Genomic DNA, 22,350 nt, shown 5'->3' with positions numbered 1-22,350 from the left:
TCAAACACAAAGATGTATACATTTGTGCACAGTAATGAGCAGGATAATATGACTATACAGCTATATGTTACCATAGAATAGATGTAGACCTATTTGACAGTGCATAAACATAATTGCCTTGACATTAACGACCTTCAATGGGACAGTCCTGTGCAACCTCATATCCATGTGCAAAGGCAAGATCAGAGCACAAAATACTTTGCTGGCAGGGAACTTCCCAGACAACCCTGATGTGCTGGGTGAGTTGGGTGTCACAATGTAACAATCTGTTGCTGCTGTTGTACCACGACAGTTGTACTCATATAGAAGTGGAATGTGGCAGACCACCAAGCTCAATTTGAAAGTTCAGGTGATGTCACACAATTTGGATGGGAGATCCACATTTTGCTAAGGGTGACCTGACACCTGATGAGATGTTGAAGCTACAAATGAGAAGTGATGTTGATAATAAAGAGGATATACTTTTGACGATGAGGTAGATCAGGATTTGGGTAAGATATTACTGCCAATCAGGAGGGCTGGGGGGATGTGGTGGGTTGATTTTATGTTCCTGATTATGAGTTGAAGCTTACAGATATTGAATGTAGTTGCAAAAGATAAATATTATCATATTTTCTTATGCTATTATTACAAATGTATAAGTATAAGTTGTTATAGAAATAGAAATAGTTGTTTCTGTTTCATTGACCAGACCTTTAACATGTGAGATTGACCTGATATAAAGGCCTTTTTTGATTATGCCAATTACCAAAGTTTGGGCAACCAAGCTAAAATTGTCCCCAAATACAAATCAACAACAAAAACGTAATATGAAACAGCATTATTAGGTTTGGTATTAAACAGATAGAAGTGTCAAATGGACTAAAAGGTGATGTAATGGTGGAAGGAAAGTTATCTTATGCATTACTTACACTGTACACTTACACTATATTTAGTTTATTGAATTTCATAAAACATTTGATTAGAATTTATGTTCTAAGATGGTTTTAAATATTTACAGTTATTTACAGAGGGAACCTTTGTGCTGCATCTTTCATGAAAACAGAAGTACGTCTCATGTAATATATAGTCCCTATATGTTGTCTCTCCTGTAATAGATAACATTTCTAGATGTGCTAATTTTAACAACTTTTCAGAGAAATATATAGTCTGAGCTGTATCCCAACCATTCTTCAAAGATATATGATCAATAATAGGAGAGAACCATCAGTTTGAAGTAGAATGCTCCATTCGGATTTTGAAAATTGAGTTTTGGCATGTGGTTATAAATGGAGTGATAACACACAGAAAGCTACCACAGATGCAATGCTATCACATTTTTCCTAGCACTAGAGATGTATACCTTCCCAAAAATCACTATGAGACTTATTCACCCCATCGGTACAGATGACCCCAGATTTGGGGTCCTGGCTCACGGCCTAATAAGGGGGTTGTTGAAATTAAAAAAGTTTGAGAATCACTGATCTGATATGGTGTTCTTCGTTGGATATTAATACTTTTGATGCGCTGTGACATCTTGAGCAATTTAAAAACTCAGTTCCAAACTGAATTGCCACTTTAATAAATGAACACAACGTCAGGAACACTCTGGAGCTAGGCTGCTGCCTTGGCAGGTGAATAATTTAACACAGAAGAGTGGTCGGGATGCATGCACGCATGCATGCACGCACACATGCACGCACACATGCACGCACACATGCACGCAGGCACAAAGCAGACATACAAAGTCAGATAGGAAATAGAAGAGATGAGAAGGGTAACATTAAGATGAACAGATTTACGCCCAGAATATTTTGAAGTCGAGTCTGTGATGCGTGAATCAAGATAAGCGAACTGACAGAGGGAAGGATTAGGATGCACGCGCTCACACACAGGCAGACACACATTGTGAAAACATGCATGGATGCACGCATGCACACACACACACACGCACACGCAGGGATGTGCTGTGGATTTTTGAGTGGTGCTAGCCACTCCTATAGACAGCTATGTGTGTCCCTGTGTCTGTCTGTCCATCCGAGTACGGAAATAGCGTTTGTTGACCACCAAGTGTCACTGCATAATGGGGACTCTTTAGTGTTGTCTGATGTCATAATTATGCATTTACCTTGCAAACAGGCTAGCGTGCGTCTTCAAACTACCAAGGCGGCGTCCTGCATAGCCCTACCGACAGCTCATCCCTGCGCACACACACAGATACACGAAACATACACACATGCATGTCTGCAGTGCACAGCCATCCTCCACACACCTCCTCTTGGTAGCTGGTTCGATAGGCAGACTCCAGAGTCTTCTCCAGGAAGGTGTGGCTCAGTTTGTTGATCGGTGGCTTGTAGAAATAATCCTTCATCAGACTGTCAGGAGGACAGACAGAGCACAGAATACAGATTAGGTTCTCTAACACAGGTCTGGCTTTCTATCAGCAACATGAACCACAGCTAAAACAGAGCATGCCTATAGAACTAACCAATTACAAAGACATCCGCAGACGCTGAGGAATTTTACTGAGCACTGGAAAATCGACTGTATTTGATTTTAGACTGTAGTCGCTGTACTCTCACCCATAGATAAATCACACCCGTGTGAACTGAGTGGTGCAAGGTCTTATATAGCCTGATCAGCTGTGGTCTGACGTAATGTCAGTGACCATGGTAACCATGCTCACCTGTGCACGGACACGTACACAGGTGCACGGACACGTACACAGGTACACAAACATACAGACAAAGCTGGTTGTTGGAGTGGTTTGCACCACTCAAAAATAGAGTTTTTACAGTTCGTTGGAGCGATGTGAGTTGAAGGAGGGGCGGAAGAATTTACACTGGGAGAGGAAGTACGCCGGAAGTGTGGAAGGTGCGTTACGTCACGCTGCCACTCAAGTGATTACTGGCCAATCACAGCACATCTTTTCCGGGACTTACAGACCCTAACATGCGCTCTGTGACGCACGCTCATGCTTCCTCAGGGCTTCGCAAGGAATCTGGGGAAAGTGTTGCCCTCCCTTGAGCACATACGCTCCAGAGCCGGAAAGGGCGTCTACGTTTATATGTCTATGGTCTCACCTATGGTCATGAAGTGTGGGTCATGACTGAAGGAATAAGATCGCTTAGAGATAGGGTGAGAATAGGTCACGTGAGAGACTCGGAGTAGAGAGGGAGGTCCTCGAGGCACGTCCCACTGCAAGGAGACCCCAGGGCAGACAAAGGCGCAGTTGGAGGAATCACATCGACTTACTGGCCTTGGAACACCTCGGGATCCCCCAGGAGGAAGTTACTAATGTTGCTCTGGAGAGGGAAGTCTGGAGCTCTCTGGTGGAGCTATTGCAACCGTGACCCGACTACGGATAAGCGGTTTAAGATGGATGGATGGAAAATCGACATGGCTTTGTCCAGTGTCATTAACCACTTCAGTCCTATTCTCGTAGTAAGTAGCCAATGCAACGCATCTGCTATTCTCGTAATTATTGATTGCCTAATTGTTCACATTTTCTTTCTTTCTCTCTCTTCCTCTCTTTTTCTTTTTCGTTTACGTCTCCTACAATGACACGGTCTCGATAGGGACACCTACGATAGTTGAAAGTGGCCGTTCAGACGAGGTGACAGATAGCGCTCTTCACACACCTGTCCTCCTTGATGACGTCCACAAAGTGGGCGTCGCTCCTCTCCCTGAAGTTCTTGGAGCGCAGGGGGATGAGCGACGAGTGGTCCATGTGGCCCATGAGCGCCGCCCCCCCTCCGGCCCACGCCTTCTTCTCCTTCTCCTGCAGCATCTCGCACAGGGACGTCTGGCTGGTGGTCAGGGCCTCGCGCTGCCGCTGGAGCTGCAGCTGCTGAGGGCAAGGCAGCATGCCGTTCAGGGCCTTCCCGTTCCCCCCGCCGCACCGCACCACCGACGGCACCGCCGAGGGACGCGCCTGAGACCACGAGGAGTCCTGCAGCGCAGTGGTGGGAAAAAGTACTTTACTTAAGTAAAAGTGTCAATACTGCAATACATCAAAATGTACTTAATGTACCAAAAGCAAAGGTTCATTCATTCACAGACCCAGCCATCCACAATGAACTGCTCTGGGCTGTCAACAAGGAGGGAGCCAACATGGACCCAAAAGAGAGCAAGGCAGAGAGAGAGAGAGAGAGAGAGAGAGAGCAAGGCAGAGAGAGAGAGAGAGAGAGAGAGAGAGAGAGAGAGAGAGAGAGAGAGAGAGAGAGAGAGAGAGAGAGAGAGAGGAGGGGGGGGGGGGGGGGGCAGGCAGGCAGGCAGGCAGGCAGGCAGACAGACAGACAGACAGACAGACAGACAGACAGACAGACAGACAGACAGACTAGTACCACATGTATATCTATCAAGTCTTATTATTTATTCAAGCTGATGAATGATGATTAAAGCTACTATCTGGGACACGTTTTAATGAGGAAAAACAACATCATTTGAACCAATCCGTATGTTAGACTAACAGGACATAATTGCCCTACTTCCATGTTAATAACAGCCCTCTACGTTGCCAATGATATGTATCTCTATTGGTACAGCATGGCAGAATGACATCATGCTGAGCACATGCCGGACGGCTCCTGAAGATTGATTACCTCCTAGTAACCGTGTGGAAGCTTTTCTATGTCTACAATTCTACCTTACACTGTAGCTGTGATGCATGCTACTGTACACTACAGCTCAGAGGTTCCCCACCACTGGTAATAGTACCACTAGTGATACCTGAGCCCCCCTTTGGTGGTACACAGAGGAGCCTCCCTCTGGTGGTACACAGAGGAGCCCCCCTCTGGTGGTACACAGAGGAGCCCCCCTCTGGTGGTACACAGAGGAGTCACCCTCTGGTGGTACACAGAGGAGCCCCCCTCTGGTGGTACACAGAGGAGCCTCCCTCTGGTGGTACACAGAGGAGTCACCCTCTGGTGGTACACAGAGGAGCCCCCCTCTGGTGGTACACAGAGGAGCCCCCCTCTGGTGGTACACAGAGGAGTCACCCTCTGGTGGTACACAGAGGAGTCACCCTCTGGTGGTACACAGAGGAGTCACCCTCTGGTGGTACACAGAGGAGTCACCCTCTGGTGGTACACAGAGGAGTCGCCCTCTGGTGGTACACAGAGGAGTCACCCTCTGGTGGTACACAGAGGAGTCACCCAAAAACGGAGAAAAACACAAAAGTGGAATGAAATATTTATATTAATACAGGTAGTTCTTCTGACCGAGCAAAAATAGGCTATCCAGCTGTGCTGAAATGAGCATGACGGCACACCTAGCCGTTAATATTAAGATTTGAGAACGGATTAATCACATTAGAAATATTATCATATGCATGTGGTGACTAGACCGAGTTTCGTCAGAGCAGCAGCAAAATTGGCTTAGGAATGGAACAAAAACAAAATCATTCATAGAATAAATTACATTTTCCTCCTGTGTTAATAGCTGAATAGGATGGGGCAGGTCTACGCTCCTGTATTTTATTATTATGGTGGTACTTGGAGAGACAGATATTTTCAGTGATGGTACTTGGTATAAAGAAAACCCATGCTATAGATTATATAATCAGTAAGACGCCTTCTCGCCCTGGCAAAGGGCGAGGTTGCGTACACTGCTGGCTATATATGGAGCGTATCTTGAGTGTACAGGGTGTGATGAGGTCAGATCAAGATATGGAATGTCAGAACAGGTCAGCTCCATATATGGAGATCTATGGGTGGCAGCGGGGGCAGTGTATTGAATATACAGGGTTTGATGAGGGCCCTGGTACGGCCAGGCCTTAATTTTCGGGCCTATTGAGAACCAGTTTTCACCAGCGGCAGGGTGAGGCTGCACAAATATCTTTGGGGCAGGCCCATCTAGAGTTTAAATGGACAGGTATCAGTCAAAAGGGAGACATCGAAAAGGAAGGATGGATGGGGAAGGATCAACATATGGAATGTCAGAACAGGTTCTGACATATATCCTAATCCTATATGCTAATATTGATGACATCAGGGATCTCCATATATGGGCTTAATTGTGACAGAAGGGCAAATTTACTATGACATCAGGGATCTCCATCCCTGATGACGTCATGCGATGTCACGAGACCTGGGTACCATATATGGGGCTTTCCTCATGTATGGGGATTTTGAGTGATACACTGAATGACTGACGGGAAATGCATGATTCCATAGTTAACTGTGACCTTTGCGGCAAGCACAGTGGTTATCATGACGCCGTCACACTATGATCCTATATTGGCATTCCCATATATGGGCTTAATATCACAGTCAGGGATCTCCATACAGTATATGGGCATAACAGGGATTGTATTAGGGTATCAACTGGGAATGCCCATGTATGGAACTTTTTCACATGATGTCACGATGATGTCACGATGACCTGGGGGCTTGCCTGGGGTGAGCAACGGGGATTTGAGTTAGGTGACGTGTCAGAGTGACGGGGATTGTGGGTTAGGTGTCAAAAACGCAAGGTTTCATTGTCGAGTTATCTGCCACCTCTGGTTGCAATAATAATAATAATAATAACTAGAACTGCACTCTGTCGAGTGCCTACTTGCTTGTTGCACATGCGTGCAAGTGCTGTAAACCGCTACAAACTTTCAAATGTTAGCCTCACATATTGAATTATTAGATTTAGCTATTTTCTACGTACCTTCCAGCTTGCCTATGTCTATGTCTATGTATATGTAATTTCTGAGTTGGTTAGTGGTATCTTGGTCTTGGTGGTAATGGCCAGCTAGTCTCATGCTCCTTACTGCTATCAGTATGAAATACTTTTAACATCTGTTGAAGAATAATGATGGTAATTCATTATAACTTTTCCGAGATCACACTGGAACACGTCATCGTTACGTCACCATCAATTATACCCTGGCATTGGTACATATATTCATCACGTCATATGCTCATATGTCCATATATGTGTATATGTCTATATGTATGTATATGTAGTTTCTGAGTGGTTGGTGGTATAATGCGGGTGGTTTGATGCGTATGTACCTGACACTGAAACATATCATCATTATGTCACCATCGTCAACCATTTATACCCTGGCGTTGGTACATAATCTTCATCACGATTCACGGAAAGCATACCTGCACGGTCAGCTTCATCACATCACGTACATTCTAAGGGACATTGGTAAATATCTTCATCACGTCATGGGACATATGCTTCGTGGCATGACGGAAAACATACCTGCACGGTCAGCTTCGTGCCAGCATATGACGTCATAACATGTGCTGGCCCCGGACACGCGCATCGTAGCACCTGACTGATAACATTACTTGCACGCTCTGCTTGCGCAAGTAATAATAATAATAAGGGTAATAATAATAATACAACTTTATTTTATAGCACTTTTACTTTTATAGCACTTTTTGTTACAAAGTGCTTAAACAATCAAAAACAGTAACAATAACGCAATAATGAAATGACAATAATAAATTAAGTTTGCAATAGGCACTAAGGATAGGCATAAATAAGCTATAAGCTTCTGCCTATTCCTTTTCGATCTAAGTTTGCAATAGAACAACAATAAGGAACAAGACATATCTGAAGGGGATAAAAGGGCCATTCGGTAGAAGTGGGTTTTTAAGAGGGATTGTTAATGATCTGGTTAACCTAACCAGAGCTCCTCTGGTAGGCTGTTCCAGAGAGCTATGTTCCGTTTAAAGTAAGGTGACGTAAAGTAAGGTAATTAGTTCATTTATAAAGCTCAGTCGGTAGAGCACTCGCCTCTCGACCTCAATAAGGTCTCATTTCAGGTCCCTGCCAAGTGCCAACTCAGCAAATGAGGAGCACAGCTTGGGTGTGGCAAGTCATGCATTAAGTACTTGGAGCTGAATCCGCTGATGGTAGGAGGTGTTGCGCTCCACTTCAGTGATCCATCTGCCATATAGCGCAGTGGTTTTCAACCAGTGGTCCAGGGACCACCAGTGGTCCTTGAGGGGGTTCCAAGTGGTCCTCAGCTAAATGATGGCGAGGTAACCAAATGGACCCTCATAGATTAATTGATTGATTGATTGATTGATTGATTGAATGAATACTTATTGGCAGAAATGCAATCAGTACAGGGTACAGTCAAACAGAAATGAAATCAGAACAGGGTACAGTCAAACAGAAATGTAATCAATACAAGGTACAGTCAAACACACGTTCAAAGGGATCCTTGCGATCTTGTTTACATTCAGGTCCTGGGTATTCAATTCATAATCACGACATGAAAAATAACAACCAAAGTCAAATCATCATTTTAATTTTGGTGAAAGGGCCTTTCTGTGTGGAGTTTGCATGTTCTCCCCGTGTCCCCTAGGGTAGATACCCTCACAAAAAAACATGCAGTAATCCTGGTCTCTAAACTACCTCCCCCTGGCCAGCCAGGGCGCCTGATGGAGGGGAAAGGAACTGGTCGGAATAACGTGTTCCTTCCATGCACAACGTCCGGCCGGGGAAATTCCCCCCTGTCAGGTGAAAAGAAGCAGCTTGGACTCCTCATGCATAGAAGGAAGCATGAGGTCAGTACGCTGCCCCCCCAGGTTGACAGAGGAAGTGTAGCGCCCAGGATTACATTAGATAATTGACAATGGGTGAAAAAAATGGGATAAAAAAATATATATATATAAAAACAAATCAAATCATCATAAAAGGTAAAAATAACAAAAATATGTACAGGTTGGGGAACAAAGAACGGGGTTAAACTTATAAGGAGGTGAGGGTAGTCACTATAGACTGGGGGGGGTAATCATTTCCTCTCTCTTTGGCCTGTTTTGAAGGACGCCAGGGATTTGCATTTTTTAAGGGAGGGAGTCAGGTGGCAGTGCTGTAGAAGGAGAATTTGCCCATGTTTGTTTTGAAAGTGGGTGGTACCAGATTGTTGTTCTCGCTTCAGAACGCCAAATGAACCAATTGGTTTCAGTTTACGCTCTCAAGAGTTCAATTATTGTTAAATCTCCCTGTTATCTCGCCTATATGGTACCACATACAGCATGGAATTGTGGGCAAAATCTTATCCAACAAACGTTTTGGGTCTGCAAGGCAAAATCTCATCAAATCCGTGGCTCAAATGCCAAATAAATAATGGGCCTTGATATTTAAAAAAAAAAGGTTGAAAACCACTGATCTAGCACATTGTTAACCCATTCAGGCCTGACGTCGAAATTAAAAAAAACGTTCGCTCTGAAAGAATATATATTCAAAGATTTGTGCCGCATTTTTACGATTTTTCAAAAATAGCAGACCTACAAGTTCATAGCGCGCCACTCGGTGGCGCGCTATGAGCTTGTAGATCTGCTATTTTTCAATAGCTAAAGTATAACATAATGCTTAGTTAAAACACCAAAAGGGGTTCCCGCCCAAAATGGGTTTAAAGCTATAATATGACACACATGCGTCCTCAGGTCTAAATGGGTTAAGCAGGGATTAGTCTCTCGAGACAGACTTTTCCTTTATTTTTTGACGATGGGTTCTCAGATTGAGTGGGGATAGACTCCCATGTTCTGGCTGCTACCAACAATAAGCCTATGCGACCTACTTACTTACTTATAAAGCACTAAAGTGGTATAAGGTGCTGAATAAAGAGCAGAATCAAATGGCAATAAACAGTGAAAAACAACTGTATTAACCAATTAAATCCCTCCCGGCAAGCACAAAATATAAAACCAATCAAATACACCTCATCATTTTGGAAGGACTTTACAGGCCGTGAGCTAAATGTGAACCCCTTTTATAAAACTACTGGTAAGTTGTTGACAAATTGTGGCCAGAGGTGTATCTGAAACAACAAAGTTCTGACTTTGAGAAAAAAAGTATGCTTGTTTAATCTATTCATGATCCAACGGAGTGGAACGTCTTGCTTCAGGGCTCTGTAACATTACGCTCAATGCTGACACTGCTGCACATGGACAGACAAAGGTTTGTGCGCATTTAGAGTAGGAGAGAGAGGCAGCCCGCTTACATAATCCATTCAAACATACTGCCACGCATTTCCAGTTTCTGTAAACGCCAACACAATATTCCTTTTGGGATGTGTGTGAAAAATGTTGTCCTAGAACGTTATTTAAATTAAATGTTAATGATGTTTAGTTTTCAACCTTGTTGCTGTTGTTCTTGAGGTCGTCATGGCAGCCGTTCTGTACTGCTGCCTCCTGTGTTGTCTGCTTCTCTCCAGGCTTCAGCCCCAGGCCGCAGGACGGACACACAGACTGGACAGACTGGACAGACAGACAGACGGAGCCATATGGCGAGGGAGAGACAAGGGCATCCATGAAAGAGGTTGAAGATAGAGATCAAGTAGGACAAAATGAGCCAAGAAGTGTCGGATAAATAATTAAACAAAACATGGGGGCAGTGATGGAAGTGCTGGCACGCACGGAGAGAGCCCGACTGGAAATAAATACAACTCTAGCTGGGCCAAACACCTAGACACTAGACAGCCAGCACAGACACAGAACCCATTCATCACTAGATGAACCTGAACCACAATAAGACATCTTCCCGTCATTTTCTTCCTTACATTCGTTTGGCCTAATCTGGAACAAGCCAAGCAATGGAAACAATGGCAGTGCCCGCATAGACTAGACTCATTAGTGACTAGAGCACTGAAGTCTGACCTCAAAACCAGGCTGCATGCCTGGATGGATCATGAAGATTTACCGTTGGAAAACCACACTACCCAGCAGGAAATCACTGTCCTCACTGGAGCGAGCATGTCACGCTCCGTCAAAAACATTATGAGATTTTGTGCCGTCTTTGTATAGACGATGATTCTCCTACAGAAAAAGGAAATCCAGTGCAACTCGACGTGACACTGGGAGGCAGCCGTAATAGGAGATGTACCGGTAGTTATTTCCAAGCCTGAGAATTGGTGTTGATTTGCAGGCAGCCTTTTAGTTTCTTACTCTTTGAATAGATAATATTTTAGACAGTGTGTTAAGGAATGAAACGTTCTGAGGTGAACAGAAGGGAAGGGGTCTAAACCAACTCATAAAATCCTGAAATAAATTGTTTGTTTTTAAATGGAGGCTAAACCTGGGGTTAAGTGCTCTGCTCGTCTATCTGTGGTTAAAAGCCTGGCTGCTGTGTTTTCTGTTAGGGAGGTCACAGCAACCAGGCTCAGAGTATCAGAGTATAAGATCTAGATTCTAGAAGGAAGAAAATAAATGAACAGATTACTTTTTCTAGGGCAGGAAGTTAAAAATGACTTCATGTGTGCGTGTGTGTGTGTGTGTGTGTGTGTGCGCGTGTATATAATTGTATGTCCTATATTGCTTTCTTACACTCAAATGTCACACCTCTTTGAAGATGACTGACTATGACCCATCAGAGTGACCCATATGCCTGTGTGCGTGCGTGCGTGCGTGCGTGCGTGCGTGCGTGCGTGCGTGCGTGCGTGCGTGCGTGCCACACGCAGTGTATGAAAAGCTTCAAAGCTGAGTCACTAGTTCTAGGGAGAGCCCATGAAGGGTCTTCCATCACCCAGTGTGAATTGCCATATTACCACTCCAAGGACCATGCTGTTCACCCACAGACCCCCACCACACACACACACACACACACACACACACACACACACACACACACACACACACACACACACACACACACACACACACACACACACACACACACACACACACACACACACACACACACCCTTCTCCTGTTCCCTCTGACATCCTCTTCTCTTGCTTCTTTTAAGTCTGAGAACTAAATGGACTCTCACTCACAGTTACCATAAGGCTGTGGATTTCACTGTGCGAAATGCGGTGCACACACATCTTTTCTTGGAGGAGGAAGCCCAGTGGGGAGCCCAGTGGGACACCGTGGCAACAGATGAGACATTCACCTTGAAGGTGGAAGTAAAGGAGACCATAATGGAGAGTAACGGTTTAATGAGCAGTGAGGTCTCGCTTGAACACAGGAGACTGTGCCTGTCATTGCCAGATTAAAATGGATACTGAAACTGATTTCTCCATTTGTACTGTACGTCAGCTTCACATTAACCTGTTAAAACCGGGAAAGCATCCGTGTCATTTTTAGATTTTAGCTATTATAAATATTGCACATTGGTTGGCCATGCAAAAATAGCAGATATATACGAGCTCATAGATTGTGAAACTGTGCAAATCTTTGAATATTTAAAGAGAACATAACTAATTTTTTTGGTTCTGGGGGTCCCTGGAACACCAATATTTTGAGATGGGAGCGCACGGCCAAATACAAATTTACATATTTTTTTCTGGGGGGGTCCTTGACATGAAAAGGTTTGAGCACACGTTTTTTCAGATTATTTTTTTTAGCAAACATTTTTAGAATCGGTCTTGATGGGTTAAAAGGATTTAATGAGGACTTTGCCAGCAGAGGTGAAACAGGCTAATGCGCTCCTGAGAGGAGGAACAAGAGTTAAATTACTTTGGGGTCACATTGGATTCGGTAATAACCGCATTTAAATGTCATGTGGAAAAAGGTGTCAAACATCATAAAAATGTAATTGTACAACCTTTTCTGACTGTTAAATTTCCCAGGATACAATGTACAGTACAGTACAGTACAGGCCTGTTCAATGTATACTCACTTCAATGTATACGTCACTTAAGGGTGGGACAACACATACACATAGAATTACTCTTCATGAAGGATGAAGGCCACAAAGTTTCTGCCTGGCAGCCGAACTAGTTCTCAACAGGCCCGAAAATTAAGGCCCGGCCTTACCTGGGCCCTCATCAAACCCTGTACACTCAAGACACTGCCCCCCTTAGATCTCCATATATGGAGCTGACCTGTTCTGACATTCCATATGTTGATCTGACCTGTACGTTAATCTGACCCCCCCCCCATGCCAAAGCGCCAGCGCTCGCCCAGCTGTCTGCTGTCACCCAGGCGGATGCATGCACACGGCCTCGCCCTGCCTGGTAATATGTAATAGCCATGTAAACATATTAAAGGCTTTGCTTGGAGTTGGACTTGCTTAGAGCTTGGAGCTCAAGGACTGGCCCGCTCAACACAAACAACTTAGATTAATGCTGGGTCAGTTTTTTTAAATATACGTAGGCCTACATAATCAAAAAGGGAACATCCACACTCAAAAAATAAGTTTCAAACTCATTTTAATGCAGCAGCAGTTACAGAAAAAAAATGTTTTGGCTCTTCATAAAACACTGCCTATGGCCAGAACGGCCAAAACAAGTTTGTTTCAGTGACTGCTGCTGCATAAAAATGAGCTTGAAACTTATTTAGTGAGTGTGGATGTTCCCATTTTGTTTACATGGGCTCGCCCTTATGCCCTAAAGGCAATTCATTAAAGAGGGATGGCAGTGGCACTAGGACTACCACTAGAGGGGCCTGTGAGGTACCAAATACATGCACCACATTTGGACAAAAATGTGCTGTCACTAAAGGAAAGTGTAAGTGAAGCTTCTCTTCTTCCCAGCTAAGTCCTGCCCTATGCGGGAGCTAACTATTTCCGTAGACAACGCCCTGGTAACGTCTGTCCCAACAGCCAGGAACCTTGGTGTTGTCCTGGACAGTCAGCTCTCGTTCAAAACTCACATCACAGCTGTCACTCGATCCTGGTTCACACTCTATAACATACGACGAATTAGACCGTTCCTCACCCAGGAATCATCCCAGCTCCTAATCCAGACAACAGTCCTGTCAAAACTTGACTATTGTAACTCTCTCCTTACTGGCCTACCGGCATGTGCACTGAAGCCTCTCCAACTGATCCAAAATGCCGCAGCTCGCTTGGTCTTCAACCAGCCAAAATTCTCACATGTCTCCCCCCTGCTCCGCTCCCTGCACTGGCTCGTTGGTCGCTGCCCGCACAGAATACAAAACTCTGATAATGGCATATAAAGCAACCAAAGGTATGGCTCCCCCATATCTTGCCAGCATGATTGAACCCTACAAACCCTCCCGCGCACTCAGATCAGCCAACGCAGGGAAGCTGGAAGTACCCTCACTAAAAACGCCGGGACAACGCTCCACACGTCCCAAACTCTTCTCCCTTCTGGCCCCAAAACTGTGGAATGCACTTCCCGTTGCAATCAGAACTGCAGCATCACTCCCGATCTTCCGCCGTAGTCTGAAAACCCACCTTTTCAGACTCCATCATGGCCCATAGCACTTACCCTACCCCCTTAGACAGCACTTCTTAGACTTATATAGCATTTGAAACAGACTTATAGCATGTCATGTAGACAGCACAATAAGTGCATTGTATGTAGTCATAGCACTTCATAGTATATATGTACAGCATAGTATAGCATATATGTATAGTTTATATGTATAGTGTCATTATATAGATATGTTCTAGTTATAGTTTATATGTATAGTGTCATTATATAGATATGTTCTATTTACGTTCTTAGCTTACGCATGTTTCGCGATAAATGCATTTTACATATGTGATGTATTCCCATGCTTTTTGTTCTTGCTTAATGTAAATCGCTCTGGATTAAGAGCGTCTGCTAAATGCCTAAATTGTAAATTGTAAATTGTAAGTGTTGGATTCGAATGACCTACCAATTGCACTAAGGGAGTGCCCTACATTATCTCAAGTTGAGGACCCATCTCAAACAATGGCCATGGACATGTTGTATGTGCAATGCACTCTTTTTTTAATAGTTTTTTTTCACACACATTTGTATATTTGCACATTTGTATTGCATATTGTCATTTATAATGGTTTAGTTTTTGTTACATCTCTAGGGACTACAGATGTAAATTAACATTCCAACTAACTCCACTCGTTTACATCTTATATTTTTATATGGCTGTTCGTGTTCATTATTGTGCTTTGTCCCTATAGCCAGTTAAACCATACTGTGGTGAATTTACATTATCATGTGTCTTCTGCAGACCGGTCTGGCCTCAAGCGCTTGGTGGGCGTTACCGAGTGGGGGTTTCACAGAAACCTAAAAGTGGAGCCAAACGGCATCTCCGCTCAGGGCCCTGTGATTGACAGATGCTGATTGGCTCTTTCACTTTTTGGTTTCTGCAGAAGGCCCTCCCAGCGCTTGGGGCCAGACGGGATGGTTTACCAGGGTACTCTGTCCTAGAGCCCTGCAAGAACGTTCTTGCACCTGCACATGAGAAATTAATGTATCCAACAAAACTGTTGTGAGTCACTAGAATTTCGCGGGCCTTCGGCCCGCTCATCCTAACGCCATGCGATACGCAAATGGGAAGAAGGCAATGGCAAGCCATGATGTTTTCATTTATGCATTTGCTTGAAAAGCGCAAAGTTGGCAAGCTGGCTGAGTGACCTTGTTTGGTTTTGTGTATGTGTGTATGAAAGCGAGCATGGCAAGGCGCAGGAACAGTATACTGTACTGTACTGTACTGTAAGTCGTTGTACTGTACTGTACTGTACTCATGTGTACTGTACTGTACTGTTCTCTGTACTGTTATTAGTGTTGTGTTGTTATATTTTCTTATTATGATTATTAGTGTGGTTGCCCTAACAGGGCAACCAGACTATTGTAATCGTAACACTTTATTATTCACCCTGGAGTAACCTTTATTTTGAAATGCTACTCCTCCCACAGTTTTGACTGTACGCACTTGAGCCATATGTCAAATCGACCGGAAAAAATCAGAATGGTGTGCTTGTACTTTGCTAAGAGAAATGTTGTATAGTTTAATTGATATGAATTTATTTGTGCATTAAATCTCCCCATTGACATGAATGGGAAAATGCAAAAAATCACATTCAAGTATTTTTTCCTCTGAGACTGTAAGCACTATAGTTACAAAACTTGGAGGGTAGGTTCATAATAATTACTAAAATTAATTAACTAATGTTATCGGTCGGCCTCATGGTGGCGCTATAACAGCCCACTTTACGTTTTGGCTTATAACTCTTGAACCGTAGGTCGTAAAATCAAAATATGCGTCATGATAGATTTTCCGCCATTTTGAATTTGATCCAAAACACACTTTTTGCTTTTCCTCCTACAGATTTTGTCCAAATCTCACAAAAATCTGTACACATGATCTCCGGACCTTTCCGATGAAAACTCGAACGGCGGAATTTTGATAGTGCGCATCGTTCGGCCGTAATCGTCGTCCGAAGTTAGCAGGAGGGGCCTACTTTACAAAAAACGCCACAAATCACGAACGGAATGTCCAATCCATCCCAAATTTGAATCACATGTCGCGGGTGGTTCAATCAACCAAGTACCAAAAGCAATTCCATTTTCATCCATAGGGGGCACCGCAAATGAGAGAAATGTAACCGTTTGTCGCAAAAACATGATTTTTGGGGGGATAAATCCCCTCCGAATTACTTACGCATGATCGCAGGGGTGACGCGACATTGCAATTGGCTGGCAATATCAGTGGGAGGGGCATATGTAAGCCACTGCGGCAACCACACTTTGCAATTTTTTAAAATTGCGACCTTTCTAGTTATTATTATGATTACATGGATTAATATTCTGATCAACTGTACTGTTGATATTGTAGTTGTTAGTGTTGTGTTCGTATTTTTTATTATTATTATTATTATTATTACATGGATTAATATTCGAATGTGAGCTTTCTTTCTGTACTGTACTGTAGTCATGTGTACTGTACTGTTCTCTGTACTGTTGATATTATTGTTGTTAACTTATTAGTGTAGTGTAGTGCCATTTGCGCTGCATCGCGAGGCGATCCAAATCCCCCCCCCCTGCGCACGCACGCACGCACGCACACACACACACACACACTGTACGTAGCTGTTTGGTGTTGCAGCGCGTTGGTGCAGCGCGCGCGTGTGCGTGTAGTGTTGGTGTTGTTGTTCTTATCCATATATGCGCGTCGGTTCGTCCCGCTTGTACCACGCCAGGTGTCGACGCGGTCGTGTTTGCATTTTTTTAACTGTATGTAATCGCAGCGCTCTCCATCCAAGTTAGAATCAGTGTGTGCGGTGTGTTGTTCGTCTTACTTTTGGTATGTGTGTGTGGGTGACGTGGTGGGCTTTGAGCAAATGGGAGAGGGAATGTAGTGTTGCCAGGTCCGCGTATTGTAAGCGAGTGGTAGTGTGTGTAAGTAGCATGTTGAATGGCATTTTTTCTGTGCTTTTTTTCATAGACGTGGCAACAAATTAGGCGGGGGTGTCGGTGCTTGTGGCGTGTTTGTGTTTATTATTGATATTGATATAGTTTGTGAGTCTGGACGGGAGGCGGCTTTAGTGGCAGTGCAATGACAATGTTTACGCGGGTGGTGTTGAGTGTGGGCGTGCGGCGCGACATGAGGAGATAGCCGTGGATCGACGCGGAGGGTAAGTCTGTGACGTCTTAGTGTGTTGTTGCTCCTGCTTCGGCTCGGCACCCGGCTCGGCACCCAGCGTGTCAGTGACATAGTAGCTGGTGACTTTGGGTATTGGGTTGCGTACACCTTTTCAATTGTATAATAGATGAAGCACTTTCCCCTTTAAAAAAGGCTTAAGGGTCATCCACACAACAAGAATGATAACTATAAGGTAACTACAACGATAATGATACGTGAGCATCCACACTGATGAACGATAACGTTCTGTAAACATTCTGTAAATTCGGGTGGATTTGGATCGGCTATCAGTGTTTTTACAGTATCATTCATTAAATTGTTCGATATCATTCACAACTGTGATCATTCCCCCCAGAATAGGCATGCGGTAATTGAGGATTTGAACTTAAATTTCTTTAGCCGAAATAAAGTGTCTTGTTTGGAGTGGACGCGTCGATCTTGTAGATCTGCTGTTTTTTACAAGCGCCCACCCCCACCCCACCCAGTTTGCACCAGCCTCATTTACCAGTCCATGCACACGGACACGTGTGTATTGGATTTATGTATTCAGCTGAGAAAGCATTTATTTTCTCCCAAGACCATTTTATATCACCTTCTCTTGGCGGTCTGTTTGAGGTGCTGTACAGTATGTGCATTTTGTTTGCCGACTCGCCTGTTTCCCCAAAATAGAACCCAGAATATTCCCAATTTGTTACACAGTAAAATCCTCTGCATTCATGTAATGAATGTGAGTGTAAAATTGACCTAAATAAATGTACTCTACACTGTCCTTCCTTAGGAAGGACAGTGTAGGACAAATTCGGAAGATTAGGCAAATTATTTTGCATAATCGTCTAAATCGTTTCATTCATCTGTTGAGTAGCAAAAACATCCGATTTACAAGCTCACAACACGCTGCGATGTGACGTGTGTACTAGATGTACTAATTTCGCTATTTTTGAACATTTCTGAAAGTATAAAATGATTAAATGCATGGTCCGTTTTGGACATACAGTAGTACTTTTTTAAAATGTTGTTATTGTTACCCTTCATTGTCAGCCATTTCTTGGTATATTTAAGTTATTTGTCATATCTGTCCTGTGCAAGTTGTTTTACAAACAGAAATGACATTTGGATGTATGGCAAATGTGTGGCAAATCGATGTATAGCAAATGTGTGACAAATTGAGTGGCAAAGTGAGTTTAACGTTGTTTAATGGATGTATGGGCTGTCGAGGCCAAATAGTAGTAGTTTTTGCCACTCAGTAGGCGTTCCCGCATAACTTCCGGGTATGATGATGATGTCACGTGCATACCCTCTATTTGTTCCAGTGTTCAAATGCCAAAAAACACAGTTAACTGCAGTTGTGCCCGACAATTAATCGTCAACCGAAATGACATGTAATGGTGGTGACGGCCCTATAGTCTTGTGCAGCCTACTCACCATAGCTGTGTCTGAGGGCAGAGTGTAGGATGAAGGGCTTCCATCAGGTGCTCTGGGCGTCGGGCCACTGGAGTCCCCATGCGCTGGTCCAGACGAGCCCAGCTGGGAGCAACTACACAGAGGATGCTGATCCGTCTTTCTGCCTGAGATCAGGTAGGTCTTCAGGCCTGAGAGAGAAGGTAAGGTAAGGTAAGGTAAGGTAAGGTAAGGTAAGGTAAGGTAAGGTAAGGTAAGGTAAGGTAAGGTAAGGTAAGGTAAGGTAAGGTAAGGTAAGGTAAGGTAAGGTAAGGTAAATGTATTTATAAAGCGCCTTTCAAAACAAATGTTACAAGGTGCTGTACAATAAAAAGAAATAAAACAAGAGCATCACATAGATCAACAATAAAATGAGATATGACACAAAACAATAGTACAATGTACTATTGTACAAGAGTAGAGCAGTGAATAAAATACCTAAAAATACACAGTACATATGTAGACAATATTATGAACCAAAATGCTTACAAAACAGCAGCTTTTTAGACAGACTCTGCCGTTCTTAGGGAGAGTGGTAGTTCGTTCCATAAGGAAGGGGCTACAAACGCAAATGCTCTATCACCTTTTGTTCTTAATTTTGTTTTCGGAACAATGAGAAGGTCTTTGCCTGAGGACCTAAGTGTTCTCACATGAACCTTAGGGGTTAATAATTCAGTTAAATAAACTGGAGACAGTCCGTGCAGAGCTTTAAAGGTGATTAAAGGTGAATTCTACAGTCGATTGGAAGCCAAGCACGGCAAGCACTGGAGTGATATGAGATCTTCTAAAAGTATTAGTTAAAAGTCTGGCAGCCGCATTCTGCACCAGCTGGAGGCGGTGAATTGAGGAGCGACTAAGAGTTGGGAATAATGAGTTACAATAATCTAACCGGGAGGAAATAAAAGCATGTATACGTTTTTCCAAATCTCGAGGGGTTAAAAGTGACTTGATTTTGGTGATGTTTCTTAACTGAAAGAAGCAGGTTTGAACCACTTTTTTAATGTGTGGTTCAAAGTTCATTTGATGGTCGAATAAAACTCCTAAGTTCTTAGAAACCTTTGTGAAGTGGGCTGATGAAGGACCAAAGGACTTTGCAAATCTTGGATTACATATTGTTTAAGCGAACATGTATAACTAAAATGTGCTTCTGGGGTCCCTGGAACAAAATATTTTGAGATGGGGGTCCATGGCCAATTTTGAGGATCCTTGACATGAAAAAGTTTGAGAACCACTGATATAGAAACACGTTTCTCAGAAAACAGACATTAATTTAGTAGAATCGGCCTCAGGTCTTAATGGGTTCAACATAGGCAGGCAAGAGGAGAGGCTGGAGTTTATTTATCTAAAAGTGGATAAGGTTTTCGGCCGTGCATTATTTCAGCATTCAGTTGAAGATGTACTGAGCGATGAATTCCCTGTGCGGAGGAGTTTAGTCATCCAAGTTAAAAAGATGAAAGGAGACAAGAGCTGAATATAATTGTCTCATTTTGAGAAAAAACAACAGCATTAAGAGTAACCATGAGTCAATTAACACGAGTCAATACCAACCAACCATGACCAATCACAACATCTCCACTGTAGTAAAATACAACTCATCCAATTTTGTGCTAAAAAGCAGTGATAAAGACAACAGGGAAGTTGCAATTGCAAGCCTGCAAAGTGCAAACTTCTCAAGGCAGGTCATTCCAAAGCCCACACAGTACGCACCCAGACTCCAAAAGCACTTGGTTTTCAGTGAGTGGTATTTCTAAATCACCAATAGATTTCTGTCTGTGGGTAACGGGGTCACAGGCTGCATACAAGTTAAAAAATGACACTTGTGTGAAGTTAGAGGTGCTCTTATCGTCATACATCACATTCCACCAATCACTTTTGGCGTCCTCACTTTTCCGTCCTCACTTTTTATCCTCCCATTCCATGCTCATCCAATAAAATCATCGCTATGGCCGGGGTACACGCAAACACAAAAAGCTGGGCATAGGAGGCGCTACCGCCCCTCATAAATGTCATTAGATATTGGGAGGCCATTTCTTGCTCTGAAAGTTTTAGTTCAGAATCAGAGGGTTTCAATATCCCCCTAAAGGGTCTCGAAGGAGAAAAGTTTGGGAACCCCAATTCAAGCCAGGGGAGAGCATGACATGTGTTACTTATAGCTATTTGATTATTGACAGATAACATCTTCAAATTAATATTAGCTAGTGAATACAGTTTCTGTGTGATGATAAGCTCTGAGAGCATACTGACATTTTTCAAAAGCCATTTCTAGACGTGAGCAGTCAGTTTCAGTAGCACATCAACCACATAATTGATTCCGTTTGGAGACCTGTGTTGCGTGATGTTTCCCCTCTATACACTCAGCATCCTGTCACTCTACACTACCCTATCTAAATATTCCTCATTCAAATTGAGAGAGAAAGAGCAAGAGAGAGACACAGAGAAGACAGCCAGGAGGAATGGAAATGAACATCAACATTTTCCTGTATGAGTGAGTGGCAAATAAACCTCTCTTGCTTCTGATCTGATTTTTGAAGAAATAAATATAGTCCTATTTCGTTCAAGATCCAAAGAAGATCCATTCTTTCCACTGTCAACCAATCCCTCTCTGTGGCCTAAGGGAGCAACCATGCTTTCTGTATAGAGAAGCTCTTCTTAGTTCCCATGCCAAGTTCCTGTATAAATAGCCCCTTTAAAATATATTCTCTGTAATGAGAAACACCATTCTCCTTTGCAGCCAACTTGCCATTTTCAACTAAGAATCACCAAAAAGCCTTTGGCTTGTCAAGTCCCATGAAAGATGATACTCACTGTAGTCTTGTTGTGCATATGCAGTATATATGTGTATATATTTGTGAGTTTGGGTACTTGTGTGTGTGCTTGTGCAATGGCTTGGCAGCTATCCTCCATTTCTTGAAAAGTATAGACTGCTGCCAATCAGTTATCCACCTATTGTATGTGATCTCTCAACCTGTACACTACAATGTTGTCATCTATATCAATTTTGGCAGTTTTCTTGTCTCATCTTGAAGGCTACTGCCTTCATGAACAACTGACTGTCAGCTTGTCAACCCACTGCAGCTTCATCACCGTTATGACGGCTGCACCCCATGACTGACAGCCTTGGGTAGGCAACCCAGCCTGGCAGAGATCTGCACTCAATGGAGTGCACTTCTCTAGTTATGAAGGCATGTCTCCTGGTGGAGATTTGCACTCTGCCGAGCACAGCCTTCTTATTAATTCATCCAATAAAGCACATCAAAGTTTATTCAACTCAATTGAGCGAGAGACAGAGAGAGAGAGAGAGAGAGAGAGAGAGGGTCTAGCTCAACAACAATAGGGAATGTGAAAATGTATTACATTCATTCACAATTGTATCAAGTTATTTCCATTTCATTTGTAGATGTGTCGTTGAGAAGACACTTCACTCAGAATTAGGCCTGCCTCAGCATCTGCATACATTTTCCAATTGACTGACTCTCGATTAAATGGGTATTAGGATTAGCAATTATGCGCATTGCAGGGTTAATTGTCAAGAGAACAGTCACATGGTACAATGGATAAGAGCTGACAATTATTTATAATTGTCAATTATTTGTCATCGTTTTGCTGTTTTTAAGCATGGATCTCTATTATTATGTTTTTCCCCAAGTACTGCAT

The 22,350-nt window shown here is 43.3% G+C and overlaps 1 protein-coding gene across 2 annotated transcripts in view; it reads right to left on the bottom strand.

Annotated features, from left to right (window-relative positions):
• Nucleotides 1–22,350, bottom strand: part of adcy9 (adenylate cyclase 9) — an 85,859-nt gene that overhangs the window by 14,004 nt on the left and 49,505 nt on the right. Inside the window, exons 2-5 of one of the 2 annotated variants that reach the window (XM_079520987.1) lie at nucleotides 18,682–18,848; nucleotides 10,077–10,196; nucleotides 3,621–3,931; nucleotides 2,252–2,354 (exon numbers count right to left, since the gene is read on the bottom strand). In XM_079520987.1, the coding sequence (XP_079377113.1) occupies nucleotides 2,252–2,354; nucleotides 3,621–3,931; nucleotides 10,077–10,196; nucleotides 18,682–18,848 (701 nt within the window). The remainder of the gene's footprint in view (nucleotides 1–2,251; nucleotides 2,355–3,620; nucleotides 3,932–10,076; nucleotides 10,197–18,681; nucleotides 18,849–22,350) is intronic. The other variant, XM_079520988.1, reaches the window with a different exon arrangement.

The sequence above is a fragment of the Electrona antarctica genome (assembly GCF_951216825.1).
Source record: "Electrona antarctica genome assembly, chromosome: 14".
NCBI classification, from domain to species: domain Eukaryota; kingdom Metazoa; phylum Chordata; class Actinopteri; order Myctophiformes; family Myctophidae; genus Electrona; species Electrona antarctica.
Note: the sequence above shows the minus strand (reverse complement) of the source record. Positions and strands in the feature narration are given on the sequence as shown.